The sequence below is a fragment of the Scophthalmus maximus genome, chromosome 19, assembly GCF_022379125.1.
Source record: "Scophthalmus maximus strain ysfricsl-2021 chromosome 19, ASM2237912v1, whole genome shotgun sequence".
In the NCBI taxonomy this organism is placed as follows: domain Eukaryota; kingdom Metazoa; phylum Chordata; class Actinopteri; order Pleuronectiformes; family Scophthalmidae; genus Scophthalmus; species Scophthalmus maximus.
In genome coordinates, this window is record NC_061533.1 from 3,186,660 (window position 1) to 3,208,915 (window position 22,256).

At 45.2% G+C, this 22,256-nt stretch overlaps 1 protein-coding gene across 4 annotated transcripts in view; it reads left to right on the plus strand.

The window, feature by feature from the left end:
* LOC118313384 (protein unc-13 homolog B-like) overlaps positions 1-22,256 on the plus strand; it is a 121,575-nt gene that overhangs the window by 65,711 nt on the left and 33,608 nt on the right. For 3 of the 4 annotated variants that reach the window (XM_047329248.1, XM_047329249.1, XM_047329250.1), the window contains exons 1-13: positions 4,602-7,533; positions 8,345-8,367; positions 9,063-9,112; positions 9,414-9,489; positions 10,198-10,203; positions 13,376-13,450; positions 14,997-15,216; positions 15,692-15,919; positions 17,760-17,901; positions 18,097-18,266; positions 18,473-18,588; positions 19,124-19,287; positions 20,686-20,836. In XM_047329248.1, coding sequence (XP_047185204.1) covers positions 4,746-7,533; positions 8,345-8,367; positions 9,063-9,112; positions 9,414-9,489; positions 10,198-10,203; positions 13,376-13,450; positions 14,997-15,216; positions 15,692-15,919; positions 17,760-17,901; positions 18,097-18,266; positions 18,473-18,588; positions 19,124-19,287; positions 20,686-20,836 — 4,209 coding nt within the window. In that variant the 5' untranslated portion in view covers positions 4,602-4,745. Of the gene's footprint in view, positions 1-4,601; positions 7,534-8,344; positions 8,368-9,062; positions 9,113-9,413; positions 9,490-10,197; positions 10,204-13,375; positions 13,451-14,996; positions 15,217-15,691; positions 15,920-17,759; positions 17,902-18,096; positions 18,267-18,472; positions 18,589-19,123; positions 19,288-20,685; positions 20,837-22,256 lie in introns of those variants that run through there. The other variant, XM_047329251.1, reaches the window with a different exon arrangement.

Here is a 22,256-nt window from a genome sequence, read left to right on the forward strand (position 1 = left end):
CCTCATTTCATTTTTAATATTACCCCCAAATTGTACGGCCACAAGCCTCCCCATCAGACAATACGCAGCTGAAGGTCACAGCGAGGTAACGGCGCGTCGCCCTGCGAACGTTCACGTCCGGGGGAAAGTGTCGTCTCAAGCCGCCGTCCAATATCGTATTGGATCTGCCACCAAATAACACGGGTCTTGTGGAAACTGCGTCCAGGCATAGTTAGGTACGTTTCCTCGCGGAGCAGCTCACGGAAACCAGGAGTAATTGGCCTCGAGCGCTATCGTTTGTGGATGTGGTTGTATTCGAAAAAAAACAGTTAAACGTAGAGTTGTCCAAACAAGCTCACGTCCCACCACACGCGGTGACATGGGCGCAAAAATTGCCGCCGCAGTATTCACCGGGGAGCGAGGAGCTACATCTCCTGCCATGTTCCGGCACTTGATGCGGACACATGGGCGAAATCACGCCCCTTTTGGCTCCAGCATGAGTTTCTCCCCGCTTGGCATCGCGTCCAATGTGAAGAATGACAGAGAAAGACAGAAGTGAGCGTTGCCAAACGAGAGGACATGAGTAACACGAAGGAGGAGCCGGAGATGCAGCCAGATGAATAAGATTCACTTTTCTTTTTTCATAATGTCACGCAAATTGTAGGTTTTCTTAAATAAGGCCTGCGCTATGAAAGAAAAAACAAACACAACAAGCATCATATCTGCATCCTGGCCCGCAGCTCACTAATCAGCAGGGCTGGATGTGGCGGATGATGGGGGCTCCCTAACCTGCCATCAGCCAGCTGCTCCGGGCGCCACGTGACCAGCGGCGGTCGTGCTCGTGCCGACCACAGGCAGAGCGTCGCCAGGCATGCGTGGGCGTGGCCCGGGGGAGGATTTGATTGACAGTTAGAACCCACTCTTTGGTGCTTTTACCGTCGAAACGGTAAACGACAAACCGCAGCTCCGAAATTCACGTAGAATCCGATTGGATCTGATTAATGCTCTTTTGTGCGCATAACGTCATTTTTAGATCCGTGAGTTGGTGTTTTCACACAGTTGGGAATTGAAGTTGATTTCTCTACTGGCTTGTGCCTTTCACTTTTAATTAAATCATATATATTTTTTCTAGCACAGCCACACTCACTTCAAAACAGTACGTTCAATTTAAAATATAATTACATTTTTTTAAACTTAATTGTAAGTAGAGCTGCGACAGTTAATAGATTAATCGATTATTAATTGTTTATTAATTATTTCTAAATCAACCGCCAACTATTTTGATAATCGATTAATCGGTTCAAGTAGTTTTTATGGGGGGGAAAATTGATTTTCTCTGATTTCAGCTTCTTAAATGTGAGTATTTTCTGGTTTCTTTGCTCCTCTGTGACAGTAAACTGAATATCCTTGGTGTGTGGACAAAACAAAACATCATGTTGGGTGTTTTGGGAAACGCGATCGACGTTTCCCACAATTTCTGGACATTTTATTGACCAAACAGCTCATCGATTAATGGAGAAAATAATCGACACATTGAGTCAAATGTTCGAAGACAAATAATTCTTCGTGAAATAAGAAGTGTGTTTTGACTGTTAATGTCGTTTTGTAAGAAGCCCATTAAGGAAACAGCGTTTTCAGGGCCTTTCATTTATTCATAAGTGTAAAACCTTGTGTGTTTGTTTAAAAGTTTCTCCGGTGCAGTAACTTCCGTTGGCTGAGTCCGAGCGTACATGTGTGGCCGCTTCTCGGCCCCTCGGGGTGGGACTGATAATACATTCACAGCAGGAACATTTTCTTTATTTTTATAACTCTTCTTCACACTGAATATCTACATCGCTGTTCCCAAAGTCCCCTTTAATATCCTCAAACGAGATCAGAAACACTTTATCTTTTTCATTAATCACAGCCCAGCCACAGCATAAATTTTCAAGAACTAAGAAAAAGATATATCAGCATATAGCCTCATCATCTTGGTACTCTGGTACAAAGTTTCCGCTGAAACGTGTGTGTTTAACAAAATACTCAATTTGTCCTTTGGCATTAAAGAAAAAATAGTTGAGGCTCTCTGTGCTGTAACACACCATGGGACAATTTTTTTTTCCTTCAAGATCGATACTGTTTTCGGACGCCCGACGATAAACACGACATTTACATTTTGACGGGTTTCAATTCGTCCACCACACCAGTGAATGCTACAGGGAATGAATTGTACATTACAAACAGCCGGTACTAAACGGCACCGGGGTCAGAGCTCCAGTTCTCCCGTGACCACGAAACGGTCCTGTAAAAGAGCAGTGCCTTCGATAATGAATTTTTAAAACAATACGAGATATGGGGAGAGAAGATATATATATATATTTTACAAGCAATACGAACAAAATATGGCAAAAAGGGATATGATTTTAGAGGGAAGAGGGGGATGTGAGCCTTGTCACATCTTGGAATAACAAGTGTAACAGTTTGTCTTTGTTTTTTTCGGTTTATTCTGCATCGATCCTGCGCTACTAGCAAGGATCGTATATTGGTTTAGTCGGCACATAACAATCATAAGTTGAATGTTTTTGAACATTTCTCTGATATAAAATATTTAATTAACAGTCTCAGTAATGTACTTTGGAGCCAGAACGTTCTGGGGTTTCGCAGTTCACTGCAATCTTATCATAAGGGATCTGAAATGATTAGTTGATTGCTCAAGTAGTCAATTGGCAATTCAAAATGTAATTTTGATAATAGTTCTTTTATTTTGTTGTGTTCTTGTGAACATTCTTTAGCTCCAGCTTCTGTATTTTGTAAGTGTAACACTCTTTTGCTCCTTTTGACAATGTTTGCTGCCTGTACGCTCAGCAAAGACCAAGGAAAGATGTGCCTGTGTCAGTTGGCCGTTCTGCATCAGGTTGTAAGCTCCAGCAGATTGGATTCTCTTCTGCGACAGGCAGTTTTATTGAGACAGAAATTCCCCATATTCCTCCATAATAGTCTCTAATTAAGCTTTGACGCTCACTCAAGTCGATTTTTTACGACACGTCTTGTTTAATTCAGTGCTCTCCAACAGTAATTTTCAATCTCATTAAACCCTAAACCAAATTTTGCTTAGGTCAGTCAACTGTGTGTGCTACTTCAAGAAGATCCTTGCTAATAGTTGCACCAGTTCATATTGTTGTAATATTATTAACCACAAAAACGATCTGTTTTCATTTTGAATGCTAATTCAAAGGCCCATCTTTTCATTTCCATTGACATACTGTTGCTGGTTTTCCCGCACCGCCATGAGCAGTCCACCCAGTGGGCACTGGGCTTTGACGTTTGCTTTTGCCTCAGTTGCAATGAAAGATGTTGCACCTCGCACCTTGTTCACGAGAGTGTAAGGCTAATAGGTCAATCGATGAATCGGATTAAGGCTATTGGGTGAGGCTAATTGGTCGCCACAAGCCATGCGCTGTTCATTCCTCCGCAGTGAAACATTTTCTCACCACTGATTGAGATTGAGTTGCCCTGTCATTGTACATGTTGATGCGCAGTATGGCAGGTGAAATACTGGTGTCAGATACGTCCTCATTTGTTTATGTCATGTTGACATTTTTTTTTAAATAACACAAACTATGATGTGATGGTCAGAAACCTCAAACAAAGATTGAATGGATGTAAATGTGACTGAGTTTGGTACTTCCTGTTAGTGTGTGGAATTGTACTACCCTACTACCTTGGGACATTTTGGTAAAGCGAGGACATTTTGGTTAAGTAAATTGAAAGGGAACACGTTGACAATTTACTGTAGTCATCGGAAACTGGATGATGTCTGGTTGTGGTGATTGAGAGAGATAAGAAAGGCGTAGTGGCCTTGTTATGTAATGCACAACATGAGTCATCTGTGCCCTGGAATCTTTAACATTTTTAAAATTGACAGACAAACAATCCATTTCATTATTACCTACGTTCGATCAAAGCCTTAGACCGGAGTTGTCTTCATATGAGCTGGAACATGCGTCACGAGAACATACTCCACAATCCATTTCCTGGTCAGCTTCAACATCCGTGTCATACTAATTATCTGAATATTGCTTTCATTTTGCATTTACCAATTCTTGTGATGTTCAGCTGGGGAATGTTGCTATTTAAATTCAGGTGATATGGTCAGTATGGTCTTTTCTGACATGGTCAGTGTGTTCAATATGAGTACTGACCTTTAAGTGATCTCAATTTGATATTTACTAATACAAGCTGCAAGCTCTGCGGTTTAGTATGGATAACAACATTAATCATATCATGTTTATATTATAATTTAATACAAAATTCATGTTACTGCTGCTTTCTATGCAAGGAGAGGAAATGTGTTCAGAAACAAAGCACTTACTCACTTTTGTAGTCTATATTTTGTGTGAATTAGTGCACAAGCCACTATGTTACAGTTTTTCCCTATTTTTAATTTGATTTTATATCTTTGAAATTTAGATATTAGATTTGATTACAATATTACTTTCACTTTGATGATGGAGGTTTATTTACATTACAGAACGAATCAAATTTTAAAATGTCTCCTTTTATTTAGTTTTCAATTTAGTTGGATGTTGTAGTGGTTTTGCTGTTTACAAGTACTTTATCTTGTCTTCCCATTTCAGCCATGGACCGCTAATATCGAATCGTTGGCTTGAATACGATTCCAACAGGACTTGTTTTTTTATGAACTATGATACCAGGATAAATTTTATTGTAACTCCCACCAACAATGTTGGGAGCTAGATAAGGACTGTCTCTTCTCTTGTTTGAATATGTTCTCCCGGAATCGCTTCAATGGACAACATGGAGCGGGTGTTTCCCCTAAAGGAGGCACTAAAGCAAAAGTCCAGCCACCCAAAAAGAGGGCTCCAAACCCTAGGGTAGCATTAGTCATTCGAGGTAAAATACATCGACTCTTGCAAGGATCTGCTGACCACCATGCCCCAGAGTCTCACCAGCACTATTATGCGGGTATTGAGGATGCGGAGGAGGAGGAGGCAGCAGCAGCAGAAACAGATGAGAGCAGAAATGAGCACAGAAGGATATATGCAAAGGTTAGTCCTAGGGCTGGAGCCTACTCGCCAAAAGTGTCAAATGGTAAAGAACATGGAGTGGCTTCAGGGCCACCCTGTGTAGGAGAGGTGGAGCTGACCAGAGAGGGATGTATAAGAATACCCTGCACTCTACGGCATAAAAGCTGCAGATCCCCAGTAAATAGGAAACGTATCTCATTTGAGGATGGAGTTCAGACAATCCCTGATCAGATGCGACCAACCCCACACTACAGTCCAAGTAGCCCAGACATGAATGGTGCCAAATTTGCCGCAGCAGCTGGAAGGGATTGTCGTTCACCCTGTATTCTGCCTAAGAGACCATATTCTACTGGAGACTGTGTGGACTACAACTTCAACAGAGCTCTCCAAGGTACAATGCTTGAAGACGACGAAGACAAAGAGGAGGAGTCAAGTGCTGTCATTGAGCACATTCTTAAAGAGCTGAGGGGGATCAACAAGATCCAGGAGGAAATCTCTGACCTCAGGGATTACCTGACCTCTGTTCGAGGGTCAGTTGAGGAAGTATCATCCTGTGTAGATGCTGTATTGCTGGAGATTGAGGGCATTCGTTCTAGCAAGGCTAGTTCAGGGGAACATGCAGGCACCTGGTCAGGTGTAGGGTCCAAGGATGGATCATCCCCTCGCAGAAGGCCCGCTAGTGCTTATGGGAGTTTAGGGAGAGCAATACCAAAGTCTGATTTAAATCATTTTCCCCAAGTCTGCCATGAGCGGCATAGCATCCATGGAGAATTATTTCTACAAAGGGCTGAAGAGGCGTCTGTTTCCCCAATCGCTGAATCTGTGGATCAACAGGAACTAGAGGAACCTGATGATAATTCTGACCACAGCTCAGATATTCCAGTAGGTGCTATAGCAAGAAAGCTCAGCTTTGGCTACCTTGACAGGCAGGATGGCCATGACTGTCCAAGTACCAGCTCTTTGTCCTCTGGTCATAGCTCAAAGTCTGAGTCAGACCTAGATAGACCATTGTCTAGTCATGGGAGAAAAGAGCAGAGACCAGATGACAGGGAGGGACATTGGACTAACACTGGACCACCACACAGTGCCACTGGGGAATCTCAGTGGCATAGGGAAACTGCTTACCACAGGGACAGACGTCTGCAGGTGCATGAAGATGAGAACCCTCCATGTTGTGAGGGAGCTGGTGGCTGGGATCACTACAGTGTTGCAGGAGGATATGGTACATCAGGGAAATGCTCCACAGGAAGCTCAGAACATCTCTCTGTTCGCTCTGTTAAACATTACAACTCACCTGCCAGTACTTCTAGCAGGGAGGAGTGGCAGTCACGGAGGAGAAGGTCTCGAACACAGTCAGGGAGTCACGTTCCAACAGATACTAACGTTGAAAACCCCACTTTAGGATATGAGTGTGCTGCAGATTTTTCCTACCCTCAGAGTTCTGGTTACCATTCAGTTGATGGGCATGATGGAGAAGCAGAGGAGTTTGACTATCAGCCATCAAATGACCTGAGCTACACAACAGATTGTCAAGTTGATAGCTATCAGGAAACCTATTTACCCTATGAAGATTCTTCAGAAGTGAGATGGACTGAGGCATACCTATGTGCCACTGCGGGGGGTGTGGATAGGCCATTCATTCAAGAGCCTGTGGCCAGTAACCAAAGTTTGGAAAACTGGCTCCCTCCCCATGGCAGTGCAGACGTCCAAGCTGGTGGTTTCAACGTCAAGCGCATAGGTCGAGCTGTACTTGATTTTAGCTCTGCTTTACGGGGTGCATTGCGCAAAATTGATGTACCTGGATCCCAAGAGGAAGCAGACTTTGAAATGTCAATGCCTTCTGACTTACCTACAGCTGAGTTGCCTTCAAAACCTTTATGCCATGAGGCGCAATTTGAACAAACGTCTGGCATAACTCCAAAAGGGCATGTGGCTGATAGTAATGCTGTTGAGCAATTGAGCAAAAACAATACTCTAGACAATTCGCATCATTTGTCTGTGGAGCCTATTATGGAGGAAACCAACCTTAACTTGGAGACTTTTGACACCTCAAAACATCCTCCTTATTCAGATAAGATCCCCCCGTGCCTGGATGAGCTGACAGTCACTGATCCATTTCCTAATAGCATTGCAGCACTGCCTCCACCTGGTGGCCTTACACAACAACCTGCTGAAGGTCCTGCAGAAGGTCTAGCAGACTGTCCTGCAGATCTGAGTGGTAAGGCTCAGATTTCACAATGCACCACTGCAGAATCCCTCTCGGTCTCTCTGTTGGCTGATGAACCTGCAGCACAGAAGGAGCAGGGAGAAACTGAGGTGCAACCTGCCAATCATCAGTTAGCGACGGACACTGCTGTGGCCCCAGAGGGCGATGCAGCAGAGCCACCTGTGGACATAAGCCAAATGGATGAACGCAGGCTAAAGTGCCTGAGGAGCTTCCAGCAAATTCTGCGGGAGAAAAGAGAGACCAGACGCAACCTGACCAGTATGACCATGTCCACCTTCTCTCAGGATGACTTTGAACCAGGTAGTCTCAACTGGATTGTATGTTGAAATCATCTTTTGTTTCATGAAATGCGTTTTGTCTTTCATTTAAAAAGTCATTCCTTAATTTTGAGTCAATGATAAAAACAGAGATACATTTATAGTGCATCTTTATTTTTGTCAGATTTTCATATTTGAATGAATTAAAGTGTCTCTTCAAGTTCTTGTACGATTCTACGTGGAAACTAAACATATTATCTCATTCCTTTTCCATCTAACGTTTGTGGCACCCAAACCTCTCACTGCTGTTGAAACTCTTTGATCTGTCACAGTTGCAGTGCGATGTGTATCACTGCTAAAAAGATTGCCACTGGTAGTCTCTTTGAGTACTTTCACCTAGCGGTTAAGAATAAGCCCCCATTCCGAAGGGTCTCTTGAGTATTTACCGTTCCAAATGGTATCTGCTGATACTCTAATTTTATAGCCCCTTGAGAGTAATGCATCACCTGCCACTCACGAGTCCCTTTCTCCATTCTCAGGCTCCTGCAGTAACCATTTGCTGAATTAGAAATACATGAATTATCTCTGTGGAAAGCGAGCCTGACATTTAAGAGGAAGGACAAGGGAAATATTAAGAGTCATTTTCAAGATAAATTATACATGTTAATGAAACATTTATGACCTCAGACCCCATCCATCTGAGAGCACATGAGGCGCCGCTGCTTTTAACATTAGCCGAGCATTTATAGCAAAATGAATAATCCAGGGTGTGTCATGTTATTTCTCATGATGAGTCAAACTTGTCCATGACTGTTCTCATTTTTTTGTTTTTGTCTTCTTTCACTGTTTTGCAGATGGAAGTCAAGATGGAGATCAGGTTACCTCTATTGTGGTTTACTTCCGTTAACATTATCTCTTCCAAGTTGTACCTACTATACAATATTCTGCTTATTCTTTGAACATTTCCTCTTGTCAGTGTTTCTCTTTATTAGATTTTTCCTTTCTACTGTCTTAATATTGTTTCCTGTAAAGAAATAATCCTGAAAATACCGTCTTACATTTCACAGCTGATGAAAGAGCTTTTGTATTTATGAGGTGTCAACCTCGAGGCATCTGTGCCCTAATAAGAACAGTTGTTGTTTCAGTCATAAATATGAAAAGTACCTTACAGGAAAAGGTCAGTATTGATTAGGACACAGCATTGATGAAAATGACTATTGATGTCGAGTCTGTGTGTCCGTATGTTGTGCGGCCGTCAATGTGGTGTTTACTTTACTAGCTGTCAGACAAAAAATACACTGTTAGGAAGCACAAGTCAATACCTGCTCTGTTTGGAGTGTGTGTGGCATGGAAGGTGTTTACTTTACAAGGTGAAACCAGATTTATGACGCTCATATATGAGGACAATATAATTGATTGAAATGCTGTCTTTGGCATGCAGTGCTGAAACTCAACCAACCCAGTCCCGTCCCAGTGTTTCTCCGTGTGTGCATGCTCAAGTGTCATGAAACCAATATTGGCTGTCAGCCTTCAAATGGCTAAATGCCTCTGACCTTTGACATCCTATTTCAGAGCCGAGATCAGGATGGTGACCCCAGCAAGCACCCGTGGGCCAAGCCAGGGTCAGTAAACTTTTTTTGGTGTGTCTGTGTGTGAAGAGATCATATGTGCAGTGTTGGGGCTTGGAGTTTATTTATTTTAATCTAATCATCAGATCATTTTGGTGTGTGTGTGTGTGTGTGTGTGTGTGTGTGTGTGTGTGTGTGTGTGTGTGTGTGTGTGTGTGTGTGTGTGTGTGTGTGTGTGTGTGTGTGTGTGTGTGTGTGTGTGTGTGTGTGTGTGTGTGTGTGTGTGTGTGTGTGTGTGTGTGTGTGTGTGTGTGTGTGTGTGTGTGTGTGTGTGTGTGTGTGTGTGTGTGTGTAGGGGAAACGCACCGTTTGGCATTGACAGCATGCCAGACCTCCGGAAGAGGAGGCCCATTCCCCTTGTTAGTGAACTGGTGAGTACATGTTCCTCAAAATCTGCCCCCTGATGTTTTAATCTTGACCTTCACAGAAATAAACAGCATTTATTCTGTTTAATGTTTTTGGCATTGTGACACTGTCAACTTCCTAAAACTCTTTATTAAGGATCATTAGTTTGATCTGACATATCAACAAGTGACAAATGAAGTCTCCCTCCAGTGATATGAGCATGATTTATATTATCTCAAGACAATATTTACTGAAAAATACGAAAAATAAATAAACATTAATAACTATTCACCACTTCAGACATATTTACTGTCAGGTTACTTGATGAATTAATGATATTTTTACGGAATACAAACACAAATTACAACAAAACCTGTACGCAGATTGGACTAAGTAATCGGAGAAAATCCAACCAAAATCTACTTAAAACTTTCTCTTATTAACTTGAAATGTTTATATCATCGCATTAAGCGGCCTGTCAAAAAATAAAGCAAACGAACTGTAAAACCCTGTCTTACTGTAGATGTTTGATCCTTTAAGACTTACTCGAAGGTTACACACAGGATACAGCACCTGTATCATGACCAGTGTCATAATTTGTTTGCATTTGCCAAATGGTTGGACTCAAGGTGAAAGCTGTTGATGCTTTGAAAGGGGGAACCTGTGTGTTTTGTCTCTAACCGTCTCTTTCTTCTCGTTCTCTCTTTCCCCTCGCACTCGTCGTCGGCCTTCAGGCGATGGTGAGTATTTCAGAGGAGAGAGGTTTTCAGCTGCTGTTTGTTTGACGAGCTTTGTGTTTCCAATCCTCTAATGGTCCCGGTTGTAGCAAAGCACTTCGATCCGCTCGGTGCGAAGGCTTCATTGTGTTCATTTTTCATGTGAAATTTGGTACGGGCATACATACAATCGCACACTCAGTCGCCATCATCTGCGATTGTCCACCTGTATTTCAAACGGCTGCGACAAACACAAGAAGAATCAATTCCCCTTAGGGAGAAGGCTTTCAGCTTTGCCTCGGGGAGAAGGCTTTTTTCTGTGATTGGTGTTTTTAGCTACTCGTCCTGTAATTAACAGGCTCGTCTTGCTGTGATTCAGTAAGTCAACAGCTCCATCTATTTCACACCTGCCATGTTATGGCAAAATGTGATTCAGTCTCGCATCTATACTTTGAAGTACTCTGGGGAGTGAGGCTGAGGCGAAAACGTCCACAGACCGAGCTGGTTAGAGCCGTGAATATTCAGTGGCCGAGATCTGAGACACTCGACTCATCTGATTAAAAGGAACTTTGATTTGGAGAGGATCCCTCCAGAAGTGAAGGTCACTTTCAACGGCAAGACGTCCGGGTGGGAAAAAAATGCGCCCGGGAGGGGTCGGAGAGATATGAAGGCTCTCGTCTGAGTTGATTAAGTTGAGTGTATCAGCTTACACGAATCGTGAAGAGAAAGGAGAACAGAGATAGACAGACACACAGCTCCGCAGATGAGACGGACGTCTCTCGGGCGACATCGGCCCAAAGGAGAAGAAATAGAATAGAAACGTCAGAGGTGTGACAAATCTATCTGTTAAAATCTACATAGAAACAATGAGCGTTGACATGACGGAGGGGTTTTTCCGCTCACATAACTTGCGAGGATGAAAAGTCATCACAGAGCTAGAAATGAAAATGCGCGCGGACGTTGGAACATCATTAAATATTCAAGGTTTTTATGTATTCGGTTTTATTTATTTATATTATGTCGGATTGTTGGTTTTCTATTTTTTTTTTTCCTGACTTATTCTTGTGGTTACACACAGAGAGGTTGGTCAGCACTTTTGTGGCCAGCGTATCATTTTTTTATACAACACTGATTACATTTCCCCGTATGAGATTTTTTTCTTCCACATCGCGCATGACTCAAGCTGCCACACGTGTAGGACTCCAGAACTTGGTGGAGCGTGGCGTCACAGCCCACGCTTGCATCACAATCAATATTTTCCAGCGTCGATTGTGGATAATACTTTGTAAAACAAGAAAAGACCCCCCCCCCCCCCGCTGAGCCCCTTCCAGCTGCCGTGTACCGTGATGTCTCCTCCTGTGGGGCGATGGGATCGTCCTCTTCTGTGGTCCTGAAACTGTCGGATCGGATGAAAAGAAGACGTCCGGCGCTCTAAAAGACTCTGCAGCATATGAAAATAAAAAAAAGATTAGCGAGCTTTACGCACGTCAAATGTACCAAATGTGCTCTTTAATACGTTTTTAATTTGGCGTAGTTCAGTCAGAAATCAAATCCCCCTCGATCAAAACAAATCAACACAAACTTAAATCTTAAAATATGGAACATGTTGGTGTCAGGATGACTGTCCACACAGCTGGGAATGAGTCATTTCTGATGCCGGTAATTTGAGCGCTTCATGTGTAACGGGGTTCAGCGATGATTTGCAGGTTTCAGAAACTGTCCCTCTGACTTCACCCTCTACGAACACGGCCTGTTCTCTGCCAAAATGGCCCCGGATCAATGTGACATCATAGTCCAATTAAACTTTCATGGTGAATGATTTTTTTTATTCTCCTGTGAGCCGGAGCTTGAGATGGAAACCTGGCTCAGTAGCAGACCGAGTAGCGGCGGGTGTAGGTGTATGTTCATTGCAATAGTCACACTTTGTGACCAAGGCTGGATTATGGACCGGGGCCAGTGGGGCCGCTGCCCCGGCGCCTCAGACTGCCAGGGGACCTCCACGCGCTGTGATTGGCCAAAGACTTGCGAAGGAAGTTTTTACGCCAGGGCCCTTAGGAGCCACCGCTTGCTTTGTCGATCTGAATTGTGGTTCCATTGCGGGGGCCTCGGAAAGACATGTGTCCCCTGGGGCCTCGCGGGACCATGATCCGGCCCTGTTCATGACCAGGGACTACTATGGATTTTTCTAGTTCTGTGTGATGGCAGTTCTGCCTCTTTAATGCAAACTAAACTAAACTAAACGGGGCAAGACTAAATGTAGCATGCGGTTTTCTAAAATGCCACTTTACTTCTCATTAAAATACAGTTTGTTCGAAATCAAAAGATATTGTATGTAGTAAGCTGATGAATCAGAATCCTGCAGCAGATAAATGCCAGTAATCGGCTTAACTTCATGACGACTGACAGTATGCGTCCCCGAGATGGAAAAAATGAAGCTGCGCGTCTGTTTCAAGGACGTTTCTCAGGTGTATCGCAACTTTTAAAGTGCCGCTGCCTGTCGGAGGAGGAAAAAACTGCATTTGAACTTCGGGTTGTTGTTTGTGCCACGGCACGTCCACACTCCGATTTTACACATTGCACAATAGAGCACGACATGACGTGTTATAAGAATCTATATTTAAAGAAAGCTCCAATAAAGACAGTACTAAAAGGAATAGTTCAACCTTTTGAGAGAGGGAGATGCTTCCTTGCTTTCTGGTGGAGAATTCAAACCGCTTTCGTGAGGCTACGCTAGCATCTGGTTAGCTTAGCTTAGCACAAAGACTGGAAGCGGGGGGGGGGGGGGGGGACAGCTAGCCTAGCTCTGTCTAAAGGTAACATGTGCTTACTTGGTTTCTGGTGGAGAATTGGAACCGCTCTCATGAGGCTACGCTAGCATCTGGTTAGCTTAGCTTAGCTTAGCACAAAGACTGAAAACGGGGGGAAACAGCTAGCTTGGCTCATAGTTCAGTTTGTCATATCTTCTTTGTTGGTGGGAAAATGGGAAATTGGTGTTTTTACACTTACATTTTTGTACAGATTAAACATGTACGATATAAAGTTTTAATAGTTGATTGTTTTAGACGTGTTACTTGGTAAGTTTTTGAAACACACACACCATTTGATTTCCCCCATTTTTATTACCGTCTTCTTCGGGGCTGTTTGAATGTCTGATGCTTTCCTTTTTTCTGATCGTTTTTCTTTCTCTGCTCTCCAGACTATGATACAGTCCAGGAAAGCTGGACTCGCCCACACACTGGCCACACGGACGTCCCTGAAAGATGAAGAGCTTGTGAGTGGCCAAATGCATATGGCGCACACACACACACACACACACACACACACACACACCTTTTCACGTTTCTTGCCAAGCCCCCCCGTCATTGTCATTACACTGCAGTCGTATTTTATTTTTTTAATAATGTCCGTTCCAACGTATTGCAGGTTCCAAATTTTTGCCGAGTCAGCTTCCTGGTTTTAATGAAGCCAGTAACAGCGAGACCTTTTCCAGACCGGATGAGAGTTCATGTTGGGGGTTTATTGCTTTGTTTGTGTCGTGCCTCTCCTTCTCCCCGCTGTGTCAAGTCATGACGGCGGTCACATTATGTTCGCTGAAACATTTATTATTCAAGCGGTGGCGGCGGGTCACCGAACGCGGCAGGAAAAAATATTGCCGGGGAAAAAAACAGAGCGGCTGCCGAGTTGAAAAGATTCAAAGATGTACAGCATCATTACGATTCAGACCTGGAGGTTATTTAACTTTTCTTTACTGTATATTTTTTTTGCCCACCTTATTTACTCAGTGTTGTGAGTGGAATCAAGGCAACTTCTTTGTCAAAATCTAGTTTTAATACATTTAATATTTCAGGTGAATACATTTAATATTTAATTTGTATTCATATTTCAGTTTGGTGTATGTACTGTAGACGTCGGTCTTTGCCCTAAGGTTGGCATCGATGACAAAGACATATCCAGAGTATGTTTCTTTGTGACTGAGCCTAACAGATTCACACATGGGTGTTGCACCTTCAGAATACCGGAAAATATTAAGATGTACTCTATACACACTGTGTATGTTCAGTGTTAGCTGTTCCATTTTAAGACTATGCTGACGGATGAAAGTAGCATATGTGGGGAGATGTGCAATATTTTTCCCCCTGGCACATAAATACCAAACTGATAATCCTGTGAAGCAGAGCAATAGTAACTTTTAAAATTGTGTAAACAAAGTCAAACTTCTTTTGCCTCATTACCTATAAAGTCACATGCTTCACAATAACAAGGAGGTAGATCAGAGGTAATAAAAACCAGGTCGAAGCACAGGGGCAGGAAAACAAGGTCAAGCGACTGAAACGACAGAGTAGTCGGATTAATAAAAAACGTAGAGTAGTCGGAACAAGACGTAATGCGGCTTTCACTGGACGTGACATTAAAAGTAACACAACCGTACCACTGTAGCTGCTAGAATACGAGGGATGAGAATGATGATGATGATAGTGACTCACATGCCCTCCATTGAAATCAGGTGTCCTCTCATCCTCCTCCGCTGCTCCTCCCACACAGGACGAAAGGCGGAATTGACTTCCGTCGGGGGCGAAGCCGAGACCGATAAAAACAATAAAAAATCACATCTTTCCATAATTTCAATGGATGTCCTTTTGAATTAACTATGTCCAACGCCAGTCAACTGCATTTCGACACTGCAGACAATTATTCCTTCACCGTATCCGCATGCGTTAGACGAAAAATCCCCGTGCCTTATACGTATATGCACTGTATATATGTACCAGTCCGTTCCTCCCACAAACCTCTCCTTCATCTCATCCCTCCTCCGACAGAAAAACCATGCGTACAAAAAGACCCTGCAGGCGCTGATCTACCCCATCTCCTGCACCACGCCGCACAACTTTGAGGTGTGGACGGCCACCGCGCCCACCTACTGCTACGAGTGCGAGGGCCTGCTGTGGGGCATCGCCCGGCAGGGCATGCGCTGTGCCGAGTGCGGGGTCAAAGTGCACGAGAAATGCCAAGAGCTGCTGAACGCCGACTGCCTGCAGAGTGAGTGGACTCGCCTCAGATGCCCGAGAACCGAATCCCACGAATGACACCGAGCCACGTTCTTTGCTGCTGCTGCTGCCGCTGCAGCGGTCACGGCCTTAGGAGCCGTGTCCACTTGTTTTGCGCATTGAACAATTTCCTCTGGGGACATCTGGAAGAGGAGGATGATGCGTCTGACATTTCTCATAGTGCAGGGAGCGCTCACATTGGTTTGATGAAGAAGGAGGTGTCCCTCGAGGAAAGGTTTGGCGAAAGACATCAAAGTTATGAAAAACCGGAGAAGGATTGCACCAAATCAAATAGGATAAATGTGACAAATGCAAAATGATGTACTTGACGTACAGTACCAGTCAAAAGTTTGGACACGCTTTCCCATTCAAGTGAATGAGAAAGCGCCTCCGAACTTCTGACTGGTACTGTACTTTGCTGTTATATAGTTCTGATTTTCTCTTCGCTCCCACCTCGTCGTCCTCAGGAGCGGCCGAGAAGAGCTCCAAGACCGGGGCGGAGGACCGCACGCAGCACATCATCATGGCCATGAAGGACCGGATGAAGATCCGCGAGAGGAACAAGCCGGAGATCTTCGAGGAGATCCGCCGGGTCTTCGACATGTCCAAGATGATCCACGCGCAGTACATGAAGAGCATCAAGCAGAGCGTGCTGGACGGCACCTCCAAGTGGTCGGCCAAGATCACCATCAACGGTACGTCCGGCGAATTTAGAACTCCGAGATGGAAAATGTTGGGTTGCCGTCGAGTTTTGTAGGCCTATGTTAACCATTCGGCTGTGATCACGTCTCCTAATCTCTCGTCATGCCAACTTTTGTCGGTCTGTGGAGCGAACTCAAAAGTCTCCTTCGACCTCTTTGCCGACGCGTTCATTTGTAAGCGTGGAGTAGTTGGTTCAATGAGTTAAACACATCAGGTCCCGTGGTCGTGGTTTCAGTAAGATTCGTAGGAATTGTTTTCCGAGACTGTTTTCCAAAAAAGAAAATCAATAATTATTCAGAAGTCAGTTGATAGGTTATGGACAAACCATCAGGCGCATTTTAAAATTGTATGGCAATGGCAGAAAGTTACAAAAACTGTTTTGTTACATGATGGTGTAGTGGTCAAGTCCATTGTCCCCAGATAAATACAGAAAGAAGTTGAACTCATCCCATGAGAGTTTTTTCCTCTTATCCCCCAACCCCTTCTGAACCGTGGAGAAACTTTAAAGTGTTTCTCTGTACAAGCGTCTCCAATCGAAACAGACGTTGTGCGTTTCCCGACCGTCCCTTCGCCAGACATCATCCTCGCATCACAACCGCCACTGTTACCACGGCGACCAGACACATCGCACCATATAGTGGCGGCGGCGGCAGCCGCAGCAGCGTTGCCATGGCAGCCATCACACCTTGTCGCCCGGATCACCGGCGATGATCCGCGTTAAAGGGGACGACACAGGCACACAGGCGTTCAGCCGGCACCTTTGTCAGGAAGGACAATTGAACCCGACGGCGGACGACAACGGACTTTGACAGGAGACGCCGCGCCGAGAGCGCTTTGAAAACATCTCGCGTAATGGATATTCAAAACTCTTTGTAGCACTGGTGAGATGCGACGGCCACAGACGCTGAATAAACCAATAGCAAGAGTTGTTACAGGGGCCGGCGTGGTGTTGCCTTTGTGCGTTTGCAGAGAATTCAAAATTGAATAAGTGAAATGGTGGCAGTTGTCAAAAACAAAATGAAATATGTATTGCGTGTGATTAACAGCTATGACTGTCCAATGGCTGCAGGTCGCAGTTTCCCTCACATCCCTCCGAATTTGAGGAATCATGCGCGTGTCGTGTGTTTTATGAACTGCATCGAACGTGACACGTCGTGTTCAACTCCAGTCCGTCACCTGTTTCCCACAGGTTCTTTTGCGATAACGCGCGCAACGTGTTGCTCAGCGTCTCTGTCCTCAGGCTGCAGATGTGCGGCTATAAATAGTCACGGAACAGTACAGTCATCATCGGTATCTGCTGCGGATCGCTCCTTCGCTTTCCCCTTCTCACCTGGATTGAAGCAGCAGCGCGGCGGGGGGGGGGGGGGTGTGAAGTCATCCTTCAGCAGAACAACCTGTTGTCAGGGAAATGTCCTCCAGGCGTTTTCTGATTTCCTTGTTCCCCTTCGCTGCTTCACTATCTTTGCAAACAAATAATATGCAAGTCCGCATTTACAGTAATCATCCGCAAGCGCGATGAACCGGCTTTTGACCCCGACTTCACTCTGTTGAAAGGATCTTTCTGACTACAGGTAAAACATCTGGTGACAAGAGGTCTTATAGGTCATTTGGTGAGAAACACAGTGATTCTGGAGCATTTGTGTTACGAGGCTTTTGCGTGACTGTGTGGGTGATGTCTCGTGCTTTCATGCGTGTGCGTGTGTGTGTGTGTGAATGAGAAACAGAAAGATAAAGGGAGAGAGTAGGTGTTTGTTGTTCTTATGTAATTTACATAGTCATCTCATAGTAGTCATGTGTGTGTGTGTGTGTGTGTGTGTGTGTGTGTGTGATCAGTCGTGAGTGCACAGGGTCTCCAGGCCAAGGACAGGACGGGCTCCAGTGACCCGTACGTCACCATCCAAGTTGGCAAAACCAAGAAGAGAACGAAGACCATCTACGGAAACCTGAACCCGGTGTGGGAGGAGAAGTTCAGCTTGTAAGTGGCATTTTTTCCAAAGAATCACTCACCTTGACTTCACGGGGCACAAATCAACGCACTGACCCCCCGTCCCTGTCCCCCGTCCCTCCCTGTGCCCCTGTCCCCGTCCCTCCCTGTCCCCCTGTCCCCGTCCCCCTGTCCCCGTCCCCCTGTCCCCCGCCCCCTGTCCCCCGCCCCTCCCTGTCACCGCAGCGAGTGCCACAACTCGTCGGACCGCGTCAAGCTGCGCGTCTGGGACGAGGACGACGACATCAAGTCGCGCGTGAAGCAGCGTCTGAAGAGGGAGTCCGACGACTTCCTGGGCCAGAGCATCATCGAGGTGCGAACGCTGAGCGGCGAGATGGACGTCTGGTACAACCTGGGTACGTGAGGCCGGTCGGGAACCGCCGGGAACGGTTTTATGTGAGCGCTGCATCACGGTCATTTGTGTGTGTGTGTGTGTGTGTGTGTGTGTGTGTGTGTGTGTGTGTGTGTGTGTGTGTGTGTGTGTGTGTGTGTGTGTGTGTGTGTGTGTGTGTGTGTGTGTGTGTGTGTGTGTGTGTGTGTGTGTGTGTGTCTCCACTTTCAGAGAAGAGAACCGACAAGTCGGCGGTGTCCGGTGCCATTCGTCTTCAGATCAGCGTGGAGATCGAGGGAGAGGAAAAGGTGGCACCTTACCACGTACAGTACACGTGCCTCCATGAGGTAACGCACAGACACACACACACACACACACACACACACACAGAAGAACCGTAGAAGCTAAGAGCCACAGTATTTTGAATCCTCGAGTTTCAGAAATCCGACCCTGTTGATGCTCGATACAGAATTTGTGATCAAAATTGCTGATGATGAAAGTTGACTGTCAACTTCCCGAGGATACAGTTGACTAATTAATGAGTTCATTTCATCCAAACTATCGATTCGATGAAGAGAACGACAGGAGATGAACAGACATTTTTGTTATTTAAAAAAAAAAAGAAGGGGTTTTTTCAAGCCTTTTTTCACTTTTGACAATATAGTTTCTGATGTTTGGGCTGAAAACATGAACAGACAAATTCTTTGAATTGTTAACATCAAAGTAGTTTTCAGGTCATTTCTCAATTCGCAGGAAAAAGTCAATGTTGTCTCGTGTCATGAACGTCACAAATTGTATTTAGCTGAAGTGATACATTGGATGTTTGTGGGGAAAAACATATTTACCTTTTTCTCTGACACATTCAACCTGTTCTACGCGCAGAACATGTTCCACTTCTCCACGGACGTGGAGGGAGGCGGCGTGGTGAAGATCCCGGTTGCCCAGGGCGACGACGCCTGGAAGGTCTACTTCGACGAGGTGCAACAGGACATCGTGGACGAGTTCGCCATGCGCTACGGCATCGAGTCCATATACCAGGCCATGACGTGAGTCGATGGATGTGAACTGTACACACACACACACACACACACACACACACACACACACACATGTGTGCGTGTGTGTAGACTCATGGAGGCTCGTTCAACCTGTGATGACATCAGCCAAATCCAATCAGGAAATGCTTTAAATTAGTGTGTGTGTGTGTGTGTGTGTGTGTGTGTGTGTGTGTGTGTGTGTGTGTGTGTGTGTGTGTGTGTGTGTGCGTGTGCGTGCAGGGTTGTCATGAACTATAAACAGAATGCAAATGAGTTTATCTCGTCTAATGAGAAAAGATGACCTGTCACTTTGGAGATTTCCAAGATGTTTGATTGGATCAGTGCATCGGCAGGTGGAGAGAAAATATTAGTGAGAAGACTCACTCACACTGACACACACTGCTTTAATTGCATTATTATAATGTTGTAATTCGACCTCGTGGGACACACGAGCTCCGCGTGTTTGTTTTTGTGCGTCGGAAGAAGGAGCACGATCATCATCAGCGCAGGGAAACGTTGAGTAGATTAAAGCCGTTCGCAGAAAAATGGCCCCTGGCTCCATCCAAGTGGAAATATGGATATGAGCAAATCAATAAGGAAATGAGACGATCACAGCCAAATGAAAATGCAACGCACCGCGGCCTTTATATTGAACTCTCTCTTCTCCCTGAAAGCTTTGCTGGACCTCGGTCACATTTGGCTTCTTCAGTAGTTTTATGTAGCCTGTCAGGTTTCTAGTAGCCTATACTCTCATAGTAGTTATAAAAAGAATGTTCCTTCTTTAGGTAACTTAATTAACACTAGTATAAAAGTAAGTATACAAAAGAAATTGTTAAGAAGACTCGTTTTAAGTTGTGGGACAAGGCGATGAAAATATCTTTTGAAAGAGGAAAGAATTTAAATCATGAATTTATTCTGACTCTCCAGTGTATGAGTCATTCTCAGATTATGCCCAATCCTACACTTCCCACAATGCAACTTGATGGCATCTCCCACTGGGCCCTATCAGACATGGAGGGCAATATTTGTGCAATATTCTGATATTGTTTGTTGTATTGACTCAGGACGAATGGCAATCCCTCTCCGCCTCAGTTTATTTCCTCCGCCCCTTCCTCTTTCCTCTGTCGCTCGTCTCCAATTACGTCCGGCCATCTTCCCTCCATCCATCCAATCCTGCTTCCACTACCTTCTCCTTCTCATCCTCCTTCCTTCCTCTGAACTATCTTCATGTCTTCCTCTTCCTCCTCCACCTGTCTCCTCCATCCCAACACTCTATAACATCTTCCAAACTTCCAATCGCCGTCTTTCCCAAACCTGCTCGGCCGCTTCTGTTTTACTTCTCCTCTCTAAACCTCCTCCTCCTCCTCCTCCTTCTTCTTCTTCTTCTTCCCCTCCGTTGCTCCGCAGCCATTTCTCCTGCCTGTCCTCCAAGTACATGCTGTCGGGGGTGCCGGCGGTGATGAGCACCCTGCTGGCCAACATCAACGCCTTCTACGCCCACCCCACCGCCTCCACCAACGTCTCCGCTCCGGCCAGATTCGCAGCCTCCAACTTCGGGGTAAGTGAGACCGGAGGAACAACAGGAGAGTTTCAGTTGGAAGCGGGTACAACGTCCCGCGGTGATGCGCAGCCAGAACTAGATCCCGTGCAGACGTAGGTCTGCGCTTTTTACGGCAGGGAAGCAGGTGACTGGACTTGAAAATACACAACTCAAACAACATCAGTGTGAAAACAGACGGCTACTGTTTATCACAGTGGACAGGAAACAGATGATTTGATTAGTTCATTCGCGTCTCCTCACGTCTTCGCATTGACTTGGACGATGTTATCTTATCGTGCGGAAAATTCACTAAATCAAACGATGGATTTTTACCTAAATTATTGTGTGGACTGCAAACTGACCACTGCCACATCTATAATATAGTTATATATAAATATATATATATATATATATATATATATATATATATCTTTATCCATCGCTGTAGCTTCTCTTTGCTTGCGCCTTGACGACAGTGCCGCTGCACAGCTTCTGTTGTGGAGTTTGCGTTGTGCCAAATCTTGGCAGAGCTAAACGTCAGGCGAGCGGAGCCGAGTCGGTAACAACGGATTCCTCAGACGCAGCTCTGTGCACCAATTTAATTCTGATGACGCCTGAGGAACGACACGTTCAAAGACAGCATGTCACCAGCCTTAAAAAATTACCCCCCCCCCGGTACGAACAACGGCTGCTCCACAATGACACGTTGAAACAATGACAGCCGACGTTCGACTTCCTCTGGCGGAGCGGCTCTGTTCTCGGTGGATGACGCGATTCCCTTGTCTTGTCTTTTTTTTTTGTGTGTGTGTGGAACATGTGAGACATAAAACCCTTGAAATAACGAGGACATTTTGAGATTGGAGCTGGCAGACAAAGATTTCAGTGAATTCGACTTCTACTTTCAGGCTTATTTTTACTCAAACGTTCCTCAGACAATGTTATTTTCATCCATCCATCCATCGTCTACCGCTTTATCCATTCAAGGATCGCGGGGGGCTGGAGCCAATCCCAGCTGACATTGGGCGAGAGGCGGGGTTCACCCTGGACAGGTCGCCAGCCTATCACAGGGCCACATACAGAGACAGACAACCATTCACTCTCACATTCACACCTACGGTCACTTCAGAGTCTCCAATGAACCTGACTCCATTCTGCATGTCTCTGGACTGTGGGAGGAAGCTGGAGAACCTGGAGAGAACCCACGGTCCGTAAACCGTGGAGCCACATAGGGCGTCCGACAGAATGTGCAGTCGGTGCTCCGTTATGCTGCTAATCATGATCCTCATCAAAAAGCAAATGTCTTATCACTGTGGGACCTTCTTGGAAACAGCGCTGAACTTTGCGGTGGGCCAAATTCAGGCTGCGGGGGGGGGTTGGGGGGGCTGGGGGGCGTCAATGATAGCTAGAGGCCGGGCTTAATGACTCAGGATTGGTGCCA